Here is a 15,361-nt window from a genome sequence, read left to right as displayed (position 1 = left end):
TGTGATAAAATGATCATCTGCAACATCTAGTGATACTTAAAATCCAGAAAGTCAGGAATATCATCAAGTTTTAATTTGCTACCAGTAAGAAGTAGGATGGGCCACATCTAAGGGACAGAGCAGATATTTGTATTCAGAAGGTTTCGGCTTCAGTTCCTGGTATCTTCTAGAGTCAGAAACTTTGGTTATGGTTGGGGTGGAGAAGAATTATATTAAACATCAGAAACAGACAGTTTTATAAATTAAGCCAATGTGCTATAGGAGATGGGATCAAATCCCTTCTTAAGGGGGAAAATATCTTTGCAGCAACAAAAGTCCAACAACAAATATTCAACAACAAAAGAAAAAATTGCCTAATCTTTGCAAGCAGTTATATCCTTAGGCTGAATGGGCCCATTCATGCAGACACTGTTCCAGGAGAAGAATTAGAAAGCATAGAGCGTCAAACACAAAGTAAGTATTTTATACCAGCAATCAGTGGCTTTCTTCAAATCACAGTTCAGACATTAAGCATCCTGGGTGGTATCGGACAAGTTACTCTCACACAGCCTAACACTCCACAGGATGATTGTGAAAATAAAAATGGGGTGAGCTACAGCTTCTTGAGGAATCTGGTATTTGCAAATTCAGATACGAACTGTCTTGATCCACATGTCCCAGACTAATATGTGGGATGGAACTTGGTTTGTCACCGGCTCTTGCAACTTCCCAATGTTCTGATGTGGGTTCTCAACTCAAAAAATGTCATAATACACTTTTAAAAATGCACACACTTTGGGAGAAAATTCAATTAAGCTGTATATTTGGAGAGAATGCACATTTAAATATCTAAACTTAAATGTATTTTTCTTGTGGATTTTTTTTAAATTGCAGGTGAACATGGAAATATGACAGAAGATAATGCCATACCAAACATTAATCTTGCATTTTTTTTCCAACCATTTCCCATCAATTAATGAGAAAAGAAATTGCATTTGGAAACTGTCAGGGTGGGGGTAAAATTCAGAGAAATTGGCTGGAGTACAAGGTTTTTGTTGTGCTTAGCTTACTTTTGAGACAGACAAGGTGTACCTGTGAGTGTCCTTTCTTTAATTTTACAAACCATTTCTAGCCACCTGCAGTCTTCTCAGGTGTCTGTGCTTCCTAAAATCCCCATGATGTCCTTGGCTGGGCTTCCCTGTGAGCAGAGAAGGTATCCTACATACCGTGTGCCTGACTATTACGAACACAGGAAGCTACCTGAGTCAGACCAAGAGTCCAGCTAACTCAGTCCTGTCTACATTGACAAGCAGTGGCTCTTTTTTCCAGCCCTGCATGGAGATACATGCAAAACAGATGATTTACCACTAAGCTATAGCCATTCCCCTATGAATAATACTGTTCATTGTAATTTATTTAGTTTTAAGGAAACCAGTGCAGAAATTAAAAAAGGTAAAAGGAAAGATTTTCCTTAAAAACAAAAGACACAACACAGATGTCAGGCAATTAGTAGCCACCTTCCCCAGCTTCCCACAATTCAACTGAAACTTAGGGAAGATGTCATGAGGTGATTTCTTCCATGGGGCTTTTTTAGGTCAGGAAGCTCAGGCAACTGTGGAGGCACCAGAGAGCAGGAGAAATGTTTAATGGAAATTAAAACACAAACTTCACTCATGGCCACCTCAAAATGATAAAGCAAGTTCAGTCCCACATCCAACAAAGTTCTAAAGAGCCTTGCAAAAGAGGTAGAAAAATAGAGGCTTCTAAAAACTTTTGAGAAACTGGAGGACAGGTTTGGCACAGCACTAGGCTGAACAGACTTACAAATGAACACACAAAATGTGACGTGGATTAGAAAAAGACTGATATAGCCATCTCTAGAGTGATCCCATGCATTTGTCTCGAGCTCCCTAGACTGACAGGCAGAATATGAATGTAACAGATAAAAGCACCACAGTTTTACACTTTACTGAGTGCAAGAGAGTTCCAAAAGGCTACATACCACTTTTGGTTTGAAGGGTGGTTCCACCTCCTTCTTCTCTAGCGCAGTCCAATTGATTGTTTTGAAGAAAGAATGATCTCTGATGTTTCCAATTATTCCTAATCGTTTTGTTGGATCCCTTTCAAACAGCTACAACATATAATAAGCATTCTAATTCAGTTACTTTGCCTACAAATCACATTTCTGATAGAAATGGTGTGACTTTAATTGCTGCTCAGGTAAGATGCTGGAATCAATGTGTTTGGTGGAACCTATAGATGTAGGGCTACCATTTTGTCCAATCTAAGTCACTACTGCTAGCAGCTGCAAAAGCTGCTTTGGGTGGGGAGAAAGGGGTGGTATGTATGCCACACAGCCACTCAATCACTGCATCTACATGTCTCAGTGTACCAAGGAGTAGGGTTGGGGTGCACTTGCTGGGCCCAATTTGCAAGCATTCCATCAAATTGGAATGTATTTTCAAGCCACTTTCATTTTTTCCCAAGAGCTTCAGGCTTGATCCAGTTTGAGTGAATGAAGTAGGTAGAAAAGGCATTTAACAGGTTAATAGGAGAGACTAACATGGAAACATAGAGAGGCTTGCCTTAACATGGGGAAGCCTCTCTCTACTTCCCTTTTAATCAACCTTTAAATGCTATACTTCCCCTTTGCCATTAAAAGAAGGTAAAGGTGTCCCCGCACTTGTAGTGCGAGTCGTTTCCGTCTCTTAGGGTGACGCCTTGCGATGTTTACTAGGCAGACCGTATATATGGGGTGGTTTTGCCAGTTCCGTCCCTGGCCTTTCTTTACCCCCCAGCATATGCCGGGTACTCATTTTACCGGCCACGGATGGATGGAAGGCTGAGTGGACCTTGACCCCTTTTACTGGAGATTCGACTTCCTGCTTCCGTTGGAATTGAACTCTGGCCGTGAGCAGAGCTTTGGCTGCGTTACCGCTGCTTAAGAGGAGGCAGGAGATATCATACTTCCCCCCCTCCCCCCCAACTGGAAGGAAAGAGCATCGTCATCTCTGAGCCAGGTTAAATCCCAGGCCCCCATCAGTGAGGTAGCAGTGGGTCCAGGCAGGGAAAGTGAAGCATGCCCAGTAGTGCAGGGTGCTTGCAGTGGTAGTGTTGGGGGAGGTAGCAAATCCAGTGTTGCAAAAAAGCTGCTGAGTTCCACACACACAGTGAGCATGCCAAACTTTCAAATTCTGGTTTTAAATCTGAAGTGGGCAGAATTTTCCTGCATCCCTATTGAGACATATTACCACAAACAGTCATGTGACAATGCGACATAGATAGATAAGGACAATACCGTTCAACCATGTAGCTTATTTTCCATTGCTCTATTTCACAAAAATCTTTGTCTGGAAGGCAGGACACTTAGTCTTTTTGTAAAAGACACAGTTAAAAGCACTTACTAGGTTCAGATATTCTCAGTGCCCCTTTTCATCTTCCTGAAGAGAAGATATGAATTAGTTTTAGCCACTGTGTACCTTCTCTAGTATATCCTTAGATTCCTTGGTAATCCAGCGTGGGTAATGTGGTGTGTCTACTCGGATTGACTCAAATAATTCATCTTCATCATCACCATGGAAAGGAGATTGTCCAATAAGCATCTCATACAACAAGACTCCAAATGACCACCAGTCCACAGAAAATGTGTATTTCAGTCCTTGCAGAATCTGTTGCCAATATGAAAAAACAACAACAATGAAGTGGGAAGCTTTCCTGCCAGTTGTTTCCCTAACTCCTCAAGAGTTGTACATTACAGGGTTCTGGCTTTTCACCAGTTAAAGCAACTTTTTATTAGTATTAAATGCTGCTAGGTGTATATGAGGAAGGTTGAATCTCTTTTGATTCATTGGCTGCATTTGAACATAATGTTAAAACATGGTTTATTGTAAGAGGAATGAGCCACAGCAAGTCTTAGACTAGCGCAGTCTATTGTTATATCCAAATGCAGCCAATGAATCAAAAGGGGTTCAAACGTCCTCCATATACACCCAGTTGGTGGGGGAGATGTCATAGTCTGAGATGGCAGTGGAAGCAGCTGGCTTGATAACAGGCTGCACATGGTGCCAAAATTACAAAGCTGTCAAAGGAGGGTCAGGAGACTTTAATGGAAATTACTTCTCAGATAACCCAGCTGAAGCAGAATTTAAAACGGGATTAAAATATATTTAATACTAATAAAAAGCACTGTACCTAAATATTATCTAAGTTGTTTTAAGACAGAATACATTGTATCTGGGTTCAGACATAATGTTAAGATGCAGTTAACCAAAAAGCTGAAGCAAAAGCTTCTGATCTTCTTGTGGCTGGAGAGGGCTTCCTGCAGCTCATTCCCATAAATATTTTATATATATATATATATATTGAAAATTGAAAACATATGAACAAAACAAAAAGAAGAACAACAACATTCAAACATTTTTGTTTGAATGTTGTTGTTTTTGTTTTGTTCGTATATTTTCATTCCCATAAATATTAATCATAGTTTATCATTATGTCCCAACACAGATGTTGTATATGTTTCAAAGGAACTGCCATTCAATATTTGACAAATTTTATAAATACATAACGAATATTGTCAAGAAGTTATGGTTTTTATAAAGAACCAAAAATCCAGAAATTATAAAAAAATCTATTAAGTTTTAACTAGTATGTTTGACAAATAATGAAGGTATTTTATTTATGACAAGACACTAGACAAAAGAATAAAATTTGCAGTGTAATGCATTTGTATGTTATGCTGTGCATGGACAGATTAATTCCACATGCAAACATTTTCCATTATATTATTTATTAAGCTATTGATCTTTATAACAGCACTGGAAAGACCTTGTTATCTGAACAGAGGGCTGCTTTGCACAGTGCAGTAGTGACTGCTAAAAACTGTGAGCACACCTATTTCAGCTCTGTAGCATGTGGCAGCTACATATATTTTCACATACTTCAGGGAGCTATATTGACCTTTGTTATACAACCCCTTTTTAGTGATGTGCATGTGGTTGAAAAGAAAGCAAACTAACCAATCTGTATTATGACTCAGAAGTAAGTATGTGCCAATTGAAGTTACTTTCAGACCATTGTTTTATTGTAGACTGAACATCTGGTTCTCCCACATTTTCACTTTTGTAGATCACAGTTCTCCATAATTCATACCACATGTTATGAATGAACACTGATTTTAATCAGTGTGTACAATTTTAAAGAAAGTTGCTGATGCAATTACATCTCAGTGTGATATTTACTTTTGAGTTTACCTCTGACAGAGTGAGCCTTGGCCTCACACATTTTTTGCTCACCATTTTCTGGTAGATAGTAACATCTAACTGGGCTGAAAAACAAGTTTACCTGCATTTGGGGTCTCCTGGACTGAACCCATGATCAGCACCATTTTGTAAATCCTGGTCAGACTATGTGTTTGAGGAACGTAGGAACAAATAAACCCAGTATACAGATTGTTCAGGTGTAACTTTCTCCTCAAGGTGGGCAAGCGTATGGAAAGGGCTTATGGTCACTCCTTTTCATACTGGGCTCACAAAGCAACACCTAACTAGGCATTACAGTAGGAGTGGAGAGCCTGTGGCCTTCCTGTCAGCTGCAGTCAGCATGGTCAATGGTCAAGGATGATGCAACATCTGGAGAGTCAAAGATTAGCCACCCCTACCTTAGGAAGTAGAGTTTTATACTATGTTTATTAATTATATATACAATAATGGGTATTTCAAGTGCTGGTATGTTACACACATGTATTTCTTACTTCAGGCGCTATGTAGTCTGGGGTTCCACAGAAAGTTGTTGCCTTGTTCTCACCAAACACATTTTCTTTGCACATCCCAAAATCAGCAATCTTGATGTGACCTTCTTTATCAAGCATCACATTGTCTAGTTTGAGGTCTCTGTGTGAGAAAAAAATAAATCAGTACAATCATTTAAATCGGAAATAACCACCACAAAGACCCATGCTAGTGCAGTAACTCTATCCACTTAAAGTTATTTGTTTTCAGTGTCATAGGATACTTTCTGTGTTAATAAAAAGTTAATGGCAAGTCTACAAGAATGGAGCATAAATTGAAGTTGGCAGACAACTAAATACTTTGCACAATATTTTTTTAATGAAAATTAAGGTGGTTTGTAATGTCAAAATAATGGTGAATTAAAACATGGAATCCATAGAGAAATGGAAATAGCTGCTTCTGAAACTAAGGCACATCAATACATCCACTTTAGTGTTGGCAGCAAAAGCCTTCACCTCTAAATAGCTCAAGAAGTTATTTACCATGTCTGTATCCAACACAAAAAATTGTTAGATTCGCATATTCTTTCTATGCCTCCGGTGTTGAAACTCCACATGGTGTCAACTTATACAGATATATTAGCAAACCACATTTATAATTGTTGAACGGTGCAATTAACTGCAGGTTTAACCATAACAGATTGGTAAGTGGCTTGTCTCTTCAGGAGTGGTAAATGCTGCAAAGGGGTACAGCTCGAATTGTAGTCAGGGTTTTGTCCTATACACATGATCTCTCAGTGGCTTTTGATACCATTGACCATAGTATCCTTCTGGACCAACTTGGTGAGATGGGTATCAGAGGCAATGTTTCACAGTGGTTCCAATCCTATCTCCAGGGTCATTTTCAGAGAATAGCATTGGGTGATTGTCTTTCAGCCCCCTGGCAGGTGTGCTGTGGGGTGCTGCAGGGTACCATCTTGTCCCCCATGCTGTTGAACAACTATATGAAGCCATTGGGAACAATCATCAGGAGATTTGGGGCAAGGTGTCAGCAATACACTGATAATACCCAGCTCTATTTCTTTATAACATTTGAATCAGGAGAGGCCGTGCAAGCCCTGGACCATTGCTTGAATTCTGTGGAGGGCTGGATGAGGGGCAATAAACTGAGTCTGAATCCTAGCAAGATGGAGGTGCTGTGGGCTGGTGATTCCCGAGTTCAGATAATTGGTCAGTTGCCTGCTTTGGATGGGGTCATACTCCCTCTGAAAGGCAGGTTCGTAGTTGCTAGAGGCCCAGGTGACCTTAGTAGCTAGGAGTGCCTTTCATCAGCTTTGGCTGGTAAGACAGCTGTGGCCTTTTCTGGATCAGGATAGCCTGACCACGGTTGTCAATGTACTGGTAACCTCCGGGCTGAATTACTGTAATATGCTATATGTGGAGCTGTCCTTGAGGTTGATCCAGAAGCTGCACCTGGTGCAAAATGTAGTGACGAGGCTGCTCACTGGGGCAGGGTATTACCAACATGTCACTCTGCTGCTGAAAGAATTGCACTGGCTACTTATTAGCTACCGGGCTAAGTTCAAGGTGCTGGTTTTGGTGTACAAAGCCTTATGCAGCTTGGGACCAGGATACCTGAAAGACTGTCATATACCCAGTCAATCGCTTGGAGGTGAGGGCCTCCTGCAGGTACCAACTTACCAGGAGGTCCGTTCCGCACAACACAGGAAGTGGACCTTTAGTGTTATGGCATCTACTCTTTGGAATTCCCTCTCCTTAAATATCAGACAGGCGCCATCTCTGTTATCTTTTTGGCGCCTACTGAAGACCTTTCCTCTTTCAACAAGCCTTTTAAGTAGAGACCTTAGCCTTGTCTGCATCTGTGCCGGAATTGCTTTTTAATATGTTTTTAAAACTTAAAAAAAAATGTTTTAAAAGCTTTTTTAAAAAATGTTTTAAAGCTTTTTTAAAAAATGCTTTTAATGATTTTTTAAAAATATGTTTTGAATAATGTTTTGTTGTAATATATTTTAAAGTCTGTTTTATGAAGTTTTAGAGTGTTTTTAGTGCTTCTGTTTGCCACTCTGGGCTCCTACTGGGAGGAATGGCGGCATATAAATCAAATAATAAATAAATAAATAAATAAATAAAATAAAAATGCACATGCATCCAACATTTGTACTCTGGTCTTAGGCAGCAGCTGTGAAAGTCCAGTGGCCAGTAAACTTGTAGCCCATTTTGTAAAAACTTACTAACCAAGGAGTCAGCAGCAGAGAACTGATAATGCATGGAACTAAAACAGATTTTGAAAGTTTCAAATCTTGTATCTTAATGGGGTTGATATTATGTACCAGAGGGTGGAGAAAAGGCATTTCCTTACCCACTTTAGATAATTTTGCATTTTCAGAAGGACTGGAACACTTAGTTAGCTCATTACTTAGATGAATTAGAAGTCTTCTGACTGGTTAAAAAGGTGTTCTCATTAACTGAGCAACACATTATTTGGATAAATACTTATTAAAAACCCTAAGTGCCGGGCATTATCTTTGAGGAAGCACCAGAATAGAGCACCACACACACAAATGTATGCACATATGCATTACACATATAAAAACAAATAATGCTTTTTCTTAGACTGTTGTTTTATTCACATGCAAAGTTTAACTCTGCAACAGCCTGAGTCTCATTTAGCATTCAGCAGTGTACTGCAAGCTACAAGCTGCCAATAGCTATTACTGGCCAGTAATGACATCATGACAGCCAATGTTTCATATGGCATCAAGATATTCTTTCCTAGTTGGTAGCTGAATTCCCAATAGCAGCTACCGTTGCCAAGACACGATCAACTGCCATTTCACATCATGAAAAGTGTGGAGAAAAATTCTGTAGAAGAAGCACAACTCTCTATCCAAGTTCCAGCTCTCCCACTCCTTTCTCCACAGGACTGATACTTGCAGACAAAAAAAAATTACTTCCTTCAAGTTGACTGCATAACTGCTTCATTTTGAAAAGCATTACATCAAATTAAAAAAAAGTTTACTTGCAGTTTCAGAAAATGTTGCTTAATAAAAGTTGCAGGGTATTATTTATTTATTTATTTATTTATTTATTATATTTATATCCCGCCCTTCCTCCCAGTAGGAGCCCAGGGCAGCAGGGTAGCTTTCAAACTGACTCCTGGGGAAAAAAACTGACTGGAGAAAGAGAGGCTTATGAGGCTGTAGCCCACTTTTCACAGACTTCAAATCAGGTGAACAAGGCAGAGGTTTCAAAACAATACAGGGAAGATCACTGGAGGATGCCAGCCATGCCTGAGACTAGTGATGTCATCACATGAATTATATAGTCAAAGAAATATGCATGTAGAAAACATATATGAAATTTAAAGACAAGGAATAGATACAGATGACTTAAAAAGATATAAATTCTCTCTCCTTCTCATGAACAGCCACCAAGACTAGGGATGCTGCTCCATTTCCAGAACAGCATCCCGGCCCAAATACTATCAATCTCCTTTGGCAATGGAATGAAGACAAAGCGTCTCAGTCTTGCGGCTAAGCGCCTAGCAAGTAAGAATGTGAAACGAAGATTCTTTTGTCTAGTGTAAATAACATTTCTTTATTCTTGTTGCTAAGGAGAAAAACACAAGAAAACAATTATATATTGGTCTCGAGTGCTTGCTTGAATTGCTTCTTTTTAATACCTTTGGAATAAAATCAGTTTTTAAATAGGGAGCAGTTTCTTGTAAAATGCTCTGCTTGTAGTTGATCACAGAATACACATTCATCACAGGACATAAGTGTTGCAATGTTTTATAAGGTCAATTGGCACTCACCTATAAATAATGCCTTTGCTGTGAAGAAATTGTAAACCACACAGTATTTCAGCTCCATAAAACCTGAAACATAGCAAAAGCACTTTAAAATAACATTGAGAGCTTAATGTAAGTAAAAGCTTACTGATGATGTAGGAGCTATTCTTTTTTGGGGTCACTTTTTCAGAAATCTCTCTTTTCTCCTAACCACTAAGTGATGGAGAGTCTGACAGCCTGGGATGTAGGTTAAGTTGGAAAAGGCTATTTATTTATTTATTTAATATATTTATATCCCGCTCTATTTCCGAAGAACTCAGAGTGGCAAACAAGAAAAGAAGAAACAATCACATATAAAAGTTAGAAAAATTAACATAATAAAAACATAATTAAAAAACACAGTTAATACCAAGCATAAATCAAAAATTAAAAATCAACCTATGTATCACAATGAAATGCTTGACGGAATAAAAACGTCTTAACCTGATGACGAAATACTACAAGAGAGGGAGACAGTCGCACCTCTACCGGAAGAGTATTCCAAAGTTTAGGGGCAATCACCGAAAAGGCTTTAGTTCTGGTTCCCATCTGATGAACTTGGGAGAATGGAGGAATCATAAGAAGAGGATCCATAGAGGATCTCTGGGGTCGGGAAGGTATATAAAAAGATAAGCAATTAGATAAATAGAGGGGGCCCAAGCCGTGTAAGGCTTTAAAAGTTAAAACCAGCACCTTGAATTGAGCCCGGAAGCAAACTGGCAGCCAGTGCAATTGTTGTAGAAGTGGAGTTGTATGGGCCCGTAGGCTAGCTCCTGTTAGCATTCTAGCTGCTGCTCTTTGAACCAGTTTAAGCTTCCGAGCTGTTTTCAAAGGCAATCCCACATAGAGCGTGTTGCAGTAGTCCAACCGGGATGTAACTAAGGCATGTGTTACCTTCGTCAGGTCGGGAAACTCCAGAAACGGGCGCAGTTGGCGAACCAGTCTTAGCTGGGCAAAAGTGCTCCTGGAGACCGCCAAAACCTGGGCCTCCAGGTTCAAAGCCGAGTCCAGAAGCACACCCAAACTGCGAACCTGAGTCTTCAGGGGGAGTGTAACCCCATCCAACATTGGTACATTCCCAATTTCCAGATCTGTCCCACAACTAACTAGGAGCACTTCTGTTTTGTCTGGATTTAATTTCAGCTTATTCACTTTCATCCAGTCCATCACTGATGTCAGGCATTGGTTCAGGGGCCGGACGGCTTCCTTAGTATCCGGGGGAAAGGAGAAATAAAGCTGAGTATCATCAGCATATTGGTGATATCGAACTCCAAACCTCCGGATGACCTCCCCCAGCGGCTTCATATAGATGTTAAATAACATCGGGGACAGCACCGAACCCTGTGGGACCCCGCACATTAGGGGCCAAGGGTCCGAGCAGAAGTCACCGAGTAAAACACTCTGTGTCCTACCCTCCAGGAAGGAGCGGAGCTACTGCAAAACAGTACCTCGTAGTCCCATCCTGGAGAGACGGTCCAAGAGGATACCATGGTCAATGGTATCAAAAGCTGCTGAGAGATCAAGAAGAACCAACAGGGACACACTCCCCTTGTCTAGTTCTCTGCGAAGGTCATCAACCAGGGCAACCAAGGCCGTTTCAGTCCCGTGGCCGGGCCTGAAACCAGACTGGAATGGATCATAATGATCTATTTCCTCCAGAAAACACTGGAGTTGAGTGGCAACTACTTGTTCAATTATTTTACTTAAGAATGGTAGATTGGAGACTGGGCGAAAATTGTCTAAGCAAGAAGGGTCTAAGGAGGATTTTTTCAACAGTGGTCTTACAATAGCCTCTTTTAGACATCCCGGAAGGTAGCCTTGTTGGAGAGAGGCATTAATTACCCCCAGACCCAATTGACCAATCCTCCTCTAGCCTGCTTTATGATCCAAGAAGGACAAGGATCCAGTGGACAGGTGGTAGGTCTCATCCCACCAAGAAGTTTATCTATATCATCAGGCTGAACAAGCTGAAAAGAATCCAACTCAATAGGACAAACAGAGTCCGAAGGTACATCCTTAGAGACTGCATCAATATTGGCATCCAAGTTCGAGCAAATCTGAGCGACTTTGTTGTCAAAGTGCAAGGCGAATTCTTGACAGCGAATAAGTGAATGGTCAACATTGAATTCATGATGGTCCGGATTAAGCAAACTTTTGACCACTCGATAAAGTTCCGCTGGTTGGTTGTCGGCTAAAGAAATAGAGACTGAAAAAAAGATATTTGTGCAGCTCGTCTAGATGCCGCATAGCACTTAGAAAATTCCTTAACACAACGTCTGTCAGATAAGCTCCGAGTTTTCCGCCAACATCACTCTAGACCCCTATAAGTGCGCTTCATAATTAACAACTCACTAGAAAACCAAGGGGCTGATCTGGCCCGAGAACGTACAAGGGGACGCTCGGGAGCAATAGAATCCACTGCCCTGGACATTGAATTATTCCATAAATCGACCAGGGCTTTGACTGAATCACTTACTCGGGGAACAGGAAACTCCCCAAGAGCTGATAAAAAACTGACAGGGTCCATTAATCTCCTGGGGCGGATCATTTTAATGGGTCTCTTCTCCCCGCGAAAAGTATGAATTGTAGATAATCGAAATCTGACCAAATAATGATCAGTCCATGACAACGGGGCTATTGAAAGACCCTCTACTCCCAGATCATTCTCGTCCAATCCAGCGTAAAAAACAAGATCAAGGGTGTGTCCCGCAATGTGTGTAGGAACCGAAATTAATTGGGACAGCCCCATGGTTGTCATGGCAGCCATAAAATCCCGGGCAGCTCCAGAAAGGGAAGACTCGGCATGAACGTTGAAGTCGCCCAGCACTAACAGTCTGGGAGACTCCAACATCAGCCCTGAAATCAACTTGGAAAGCCCGGGTAAAGAGGCTTGATGGGTAGCGGGGAGAACAATATACCAACAGAATCGTTATTTTATCTCAACCACCAAGCTTTAGATAGAGACATTCAAACCCAGTAGTTTGCTGGATAGGATATCTGGTCAAGGGGATAGACTCACAGTAGACCAGGGCAACTCCCCCTCCCCGGCCTCCGGGTCTAGCCTGCTGTTGTTGTACAGAGAAACCGGGTGGACAAAGACCGGTGAGGTTAACCCCACCGAGTTCATCTAACCAGGTCTCGGTAATACATGTCAGGTCAGCATGTTCATCTCGGATGAGATCTTGAATGATCACAGTCTTATCATTTACTGATCTGGCATTAAAGAGCAGGACTAGAATCCCGGGGGAGTTGTCTTCCGAATATACCTGTCTATTTAGCTGTGGTAGTCGAGCAGGGGTTAACAGCCAACGATTTACAACTCCTTCCACAACTGCCACGCTATTAAAAGTCTTCCCACCTACTACAGACATTCCTTCCCTTGATTTCATCCCCCTCCTGCTACAGAACTTTAATTCATTCTCAATCCTTTCTTCCGTAGCCCCTTTGCTTCACCCAGCCAAATGCACACTCTTTTCCCTTTCACATTCATTTTAGCTTGGAGAGAAAACTTTCTTAAAATGTTTTTGAAGTAAACAAGTTACACTATCCTGCCCCAAAGGAAAATATTTCAGGGATCGTATTTCAGAGCACTGGAAAGGTAGCTACTACTACTCTTCTGTCCCCAGCCCAGCTCCATTTGAAGCAGCAGGTACAGCTTCGAGTGCCGCTTCTCAAAAATTTCAAGAGAGCAGGTCTGCATCTCTAGCTCCCCTCCCTCCATTTACCATTAGGGGCAAAATGCTCATTGAAACATGCACTCTCCTAGATGTGTGCCAATAGCACCAGATTAAATATTTGTATAGCCACTGCTACTAGGCAGGAACAAAGCATTGAAACAATAAGGAGAAATTAGTGTCCCAAAGGGAAAACAACGTGATTGAAGAGTACAAGCCTGGAGACTTTGTGTCAATGTGTGAAGGCTTCCAGAATTGTGCATAATAATTTGGAGTAGAATCAGGCATTTGAGCTCTAGAGACCTAGTTCAATGATACTGGTACTACTCAGTGTCTATGGCCAGTATATAGAAATGCGCTTCTTCTCATCATGCGTAGAAGGTAAAGGCCAAACTGGGAATTTGTGCAAATGTTCTTCCTCTTGTACTACAATAAGCATGGGGTCCCCTAGTCTGGTCGCTGTGCATAGACAGTTTTGTACAGCTTATAAGCACTGGGGCAGGATGCACAATCCTGAGGATTGCTCCCAGACTCTTCTGCATGAACAAGCCCACATTTCCTGTATGTGAACAGGTTCTGGGAGTTCAAGTCTACAATGCTACCAAAAAACTCCGTGGGTTAATTATAGCTACTGTTTGCTGATATTTTGACATTTGGTTGTTTGTAAACTGTCTTATGTTACACATTATTTAATTGTAATTCTACCTGTTAAATGATTATAAACTGCCTAGAGACGATATTGTCCTGTAAGGTAGTCTAAAAATCTATTAGTTAATGAATTAAATTCCAATTACAGCTTGGCAGCTATAACCTGGCATCATAAAAAAAACCAACCTTTTTCATGGTTATCAGTGTACATTTTCTTTGTTTCCTATGCAACTTTCGTGAAACATGCAAGCTACATCAGACAATGCAAAACTAGCCTTACTTTATGCAAGGTTATAGATATTATATTTAGAATACCGAATACATTTTTGTTGTTGTTACAAGAATAGCCATGCATTTTCTATGAAAGAGCTCTTCTAAATGAAAACTGTGTCCTCCCCTAGCTTATTTCAGACAAAGCCTACTGCCAACAGTTGTGGCCTTCTGATGTTGAAAGTCCTGCTTCAAGAGGCACATTTGTGCACACTTTAAGAAATAAATATTTCAGTTCCACAAAATCTGACACAGAGCAAAAGCACATTAAAATAACAACAAAGACTTAATTTAAGTTAAAAAGCCAGCTGGTTAAGTTGTAGTTCAGGGGTAGCCATTGTGGTGCCCTCTACCTGTTGCTGGATTACAACTCTGATCAGGCACAGCTACCATGGTTAATGGTCAAGGATGGCAGGAGTTTAGTCCAACAATATCTAGAGGGCACTATGTGGGTCATCTTTGTAGTATTAGAGAGCCTAAACATGACAGACTATGAAGAATTGCAGTGTTTACATGTTATGCTAAATGCATCTTTGCATTTGCATGGTTAAAAAAAAAAAGAGTCCTCATCCAGACTGCAACATGGGTGCAAGAGTTTTAACTCTCCCTGCGCCCCCAGTAACCCTGTCAAAGCTTCCCCTGAAGCTGATATTTGCCTCAGGGAAGCAGCTGTTATTGGCACAATAGCAGCCATCTTCCAGAGGAAAATACCAGTTTTATGGGAGGGCACCAGATACGAAAAGGCTGGCTTGTAATGTCCTGGACAAAGGTCTGGGTAGCTGGCTGGCACCCTGAACTGGTGGTGCCATCAGGGCAGGACTTTGGGGCAGACGTCCAGGGTCCCACTGAGCAGAATGAGGAGGGTTCCCAAATGCAGCAGGCCTAGCTTACCACATACTGAGGTGAAGTAATACATATTCGATAAGACTATTAAGTCCAGAGTCTAAAAGAGATCTGATTTGCACCACTGGTCTCAACAGTTAAGGGGTGAAAATATACTGCAGCATTTTGTTGAAGGCTCCACTCATAATAATCTAATAGCTAGAATGTACTGAGTTCTACAGAGAAGAACAAAGAGGAAGGGGTTGGATAGCTTTTTCCTTTCTTCTTCTCTTGCTACCTAGACATTTTGGAAGGTAATGGAGATTGCCAAGCACCCTGACCAAGTTTAGGAACAGTCCTCTTCTACTTGGACGTCTTCTTCCCTGCTCT

At 41.0% G+C, this 15,361-nt stretch overlaps 1 protein-coding gene across 5 annotated transcripts in view; it reads right to left on the bottom strand.

Moving 5' to 3' along the window:
• The window catches only part of PRKCD (protein kinase C delta), a 113,498-nt gene that overhangs the window by 2,209 nt on the left and 95,928 nt on the right, over nucleotides 1–15,361 (bottom strand). For all 5 annotated transcript variants that reach the window (XM_061618031.1, XM_061618029.1, XM_061618028.1 and 2 more), the window contains exons 14-17: nucleotides 9,543–9,605; nucleotides 5,732–5,870; nucleotides 3,459–3,647; nucleotides 1,982–2,110 (exon numbers count right to left, since the gene is read on the bottom strand). In XM_061618031.1, coding sequence (XP_061474015.1) covers nucleotides 1,982–2,110; nucleotides 3,459–3,647; nucleotides 5,732–5,870; nucleotides 9,543–9,605 — 520 coding nt within the window. The remainder of the gene's footprint in view (nucleotides 1–1,981; nucleotides 2,111–3,458; nucleotides 3,648–5,731; nucleotides 5,871–9,542; nucleotides 9,606–15,361) is intronic.

Source organism: Rhineura floridana, chromosome 3, assembly GCF_030035675.1.
Source record: "Rhineura floridana isolate rRhiFlo1 chromosome 3, rRhiFlo1.hap2, whole genome shotgun sequence".
Lineage (NCBI taxonomy): Eukaryota > Metazoa > Chordata > Lepidosauria > Squamata > Rhineuridae > Rhineura > Rhineura floridana.
The sequence above is the reverse complement of the archived record's forward strand: the minus strand, read 5'-3'. Positions and strand labels throughout refer to the sequence as shown.